The sequence below is a fragment of the Poecilia latipinna genome, unplaced genomic scaffold (genome assembly GCF_001443285.1).
Source record: "Poecilia latipinna isolate Pla-1442-1.1 unplaced genomic scaffold, P_latipinna-1.0 Scaffold4789, whole genome shotgun sequence".
NCBI classification, from domain to species: Eukaryota; Metazoa; Chordata; class Actinopteri; order Cyprinodontiformes; family Poeciliidae; genus Poecilia; species Poecilia latipinna.
The window spans coordinates 21,914-24,399 of record NW_015117405.1 but is presented as its reverse complement, the minus strand read 5'-3'; the positions used below and the strand labels follow the sequence as shown (position 1 = coordinate 24,399).

Genomic DNA, 2,486 nt, shown 5'->3' with positions numbered 1-2,486 from the left:
AATATCCAATAGAAAAAAAACAAAAAAACGCTGCACGAGGTGAGTATTCCAGCTGCTGGATCATGGGGTGTACTTAGTTTTTCCGTTTACCTGTTTTAGGCGGGTCCAGGGATGAGGGGGAAAGCCTAATCCCAAGAGCTGACCATAAAACCTGGGGGAATTATATCAGGAATTATGTGTTTTTGCAACAGGAACAGATAAAACAAGGATAAGATAAGTTGGGAAATCAAAACCAACCTTAATCCTGTAAGTGCCGGACACAGAAAATCCAACTTTTCAAATTGTTTTGCAGGAGTACTTTTTTTCAATTTATATCATGAGGTTTTATAAAAAAAAAAATTAGAATATTAAATATAATGTAAAACATCTTGCGCAAGTGTTGCACCAGAATCCACACATCCTACAAACTGCAACAATCAACTTCCATCCAACTTTTCTACCCAATAGTGTTCAAAGAATGAAAAATAGGGTTCAGTCTCTAAGTTTGGGTAAAAAAAAAACAACACAAACAAAGAGAAGAAAAGTAATTTCTGCTTTTTATTTTGTTTGACATAGACACTGTAACATCACAACACTGGGACAAGGTTAAACAGTTTGCTACTTAGTATTTCCTATGTTTTCTGATTTGCTTCCTCTGGCTTCTCGATGCATGTGTGTCTGATAATGTTTCACAATGTCTGTGTGGTCCATCATGAAGTTCTTGATCTGAGGAGGAAACACACGCACACACACACACACACACACACACACACCCATCAGTTCTTTCTTTTCTTACTCCGGCTGCCTTACGCTTCTTCCCTCAGGTCACTTACCGCCTCCAGTTGTTTCTCCGTGTCGTGGATGTGCAAACCGCCCACTCCAGTCACCCCGCCGGCCATTTCGAACAGGTTAAGGGTCGCATACGTAATCTGGCCCAGCTCCAGCGTCTTCTTTGCAGCCGTTTCCTGAATTTGGTTCCACTGCCTTTCCTGCAGAAACACAAGCGACACCTGAGCTTCTCTCGGAGCGTCTTTAGCTTCCAGGCTACGATGAGGCTGTGATTAGGCGCTCCCGTACCCATATCAGAGCTTCAGAGCGGGCCTTTTCCAGCTCGGTCTGGAGCTGCGACAGGTGGTTGTTCTTTTGCAGCCACACCAGGTTGTGCTTGTCCTTCAGGATCTGGCAGGCTTTCTTCTGCTCCTCCATGCGCTCCTGCACCTGAGTCTCCCTCTGGTACAGCTGATCCCTGATGTAGAGGAGGTTCTCAAAGTAACCCGCGAGCTCGTCCACGTTGGTAAACTGCGAGACACAGAGTTAGGGTCGCCTGGTGACAAACGGGAGCAAAAATAAATGCGAAGTTCAAAACAAATTTAAGGGTGCGTTCGCACCGGCCCTGTTTAGTCCGCTTTAATTGAAATCCAGTTCGTTTGCCCAGAAAGTCCGGTTTGTTTCGGAAGGTGTGAGTGTGCAATCGACCCAAAAAGCAAAACTCCGGCCCGCCTGAAAGCCTTGGTCTCAGTTCGGTTAAAGTGAACTCTGGCGCGGTTTGAATGCATGTCGGACCGGAGAGCACTCCTAAAGCAGGAAGTGGACTATAGTGGAGGGCGTTATGTGTGTAGGAAAAGGACAGGTGGGATAGATCCACTATCATGTTGTTGTTGTTTTTTTTTCTCAGATGTCCAAATGGAAAAGTTAAAATAAAAATAAAGTAAAAAACGAGTCCTGGTTTTAGATTTTTCAAATTTCCACAGTTCAAGTTTTAATCAGAGTTGGGCAGAGGACCCAAAGGTTTTACTCAAGTAAAAGTAAAAAGCTATTTGAAATCAAAGCTACTCAAATACTAAAAATGATGGGATAAGACAGACAAACATAAACTCATGTACACACTGTGATATTTCAAAGACTAACATTAAAAGATGCAAAAAATTACAACGGACTCTCCACACTCGTTACCTGCAGATGCACCTATTCACACATTTGTCTGTTGAACGTAACTCTAAATTATTTGCAAAAAACCCACTTTTTCACAGATTTTTGTGTACATCTTTAAAATGTGAAAGTGCTGCTTGACACGCTATTAGCTGGCATTTGCAAAGCAGCCAATCCAAGAGAGCCATTCATATTACTTGCTGATTGGCTGTACCTCCAGATATCGAAGAGCCCCTGCAGTGATGTCAGGATGGTTTCCACCAAATGTATTAATCAAAAAATAATAAATTCAGGCAAAGGAAATACTTTTTCAACTATTAGTTTTTCTAAGATAGAGCTTATTAATCTAATCCTTACACTGCGTAACGTACAGTATACTTGTTAGAGGGTGGTAGAGATGACATGCGGTGTTAACTGAACCGTCACTTGATCTTCAAATGTCTCAGCAGGTTTAACATGTAGAAAACAGCATCAGAACCGCAAAAACCCGATGTCTGACTTCAGCATAAATAGCTTGCGTGTGTTTCTGTCTTCTGCATTTTTGGTTAAAATATGTTTATCTTTTTCTGATCAGTCCT

At 42.0% G+C, this 2,486-nt stretch overlaps 2 protein-coding genes across 2 annotated transcripts in view; both read right to left on the bottom strand.

Moving 5' to 3' along the window:
• The window catches only part of LOC106943022 (trichohyalin-like), a gene marked incomplete at its 3' end in the record, with an annotated part of 17,852 nt that overhangs the window by 6,061 nt on the left and 9,305 nt on the right, over positions 1-2,486 (bottom strand). The gene's annotated exons all lie outside the window — the stretch shown is intronic.
• Positions 525-2,470, bottom strand: LOC106943023 (coiled-coil domain-containing protein 42A-like). The gene is made up of 3 exons (XM_015026368.1): positions 1,057-2,470; positions 813-968; positions 525-705 (listed from the first exon to the last, which is right to left on the bottom strand). The coding sequence occupies exons 1-3, from the start codon at positions 1,183-1,185 to the stop codon at positions 598-600; spliced, it is 393 nt and encodes a 130-aa protein (XP_014881854.1). The 5' UTR covers positions 1,186-2,470; the 3' UTR covers positions 525-597.

What these genes read in the sequence shown, in the direction of transcription:
- LOC106943023 (XM_015026368.1), bottom strand. Translation starts at nt 1,185, where the DNA reads ATGGAGGAGCAGAAGAAAGCCTGCCAGATCCTGAAGGACAAGCACAAC. An exon ending in GCTCTGAAGCTCTGATATGG is followed by an intron (nt 969 to 1,056) that starts GTACGGGAGCGC and finishes GTGTTTCTGCAG; the next exon opens with GAAAGGCAGTGGAACCAAAT. An exon ending in CGGAGAAACAACTGGAGGCG is followed by an intron (nt 706 to 812) that starts GTAAGTGACCTG and finishes TTTCCTCCTCAG; the next exon opens with ATCAAGAACTTCATGATGGA.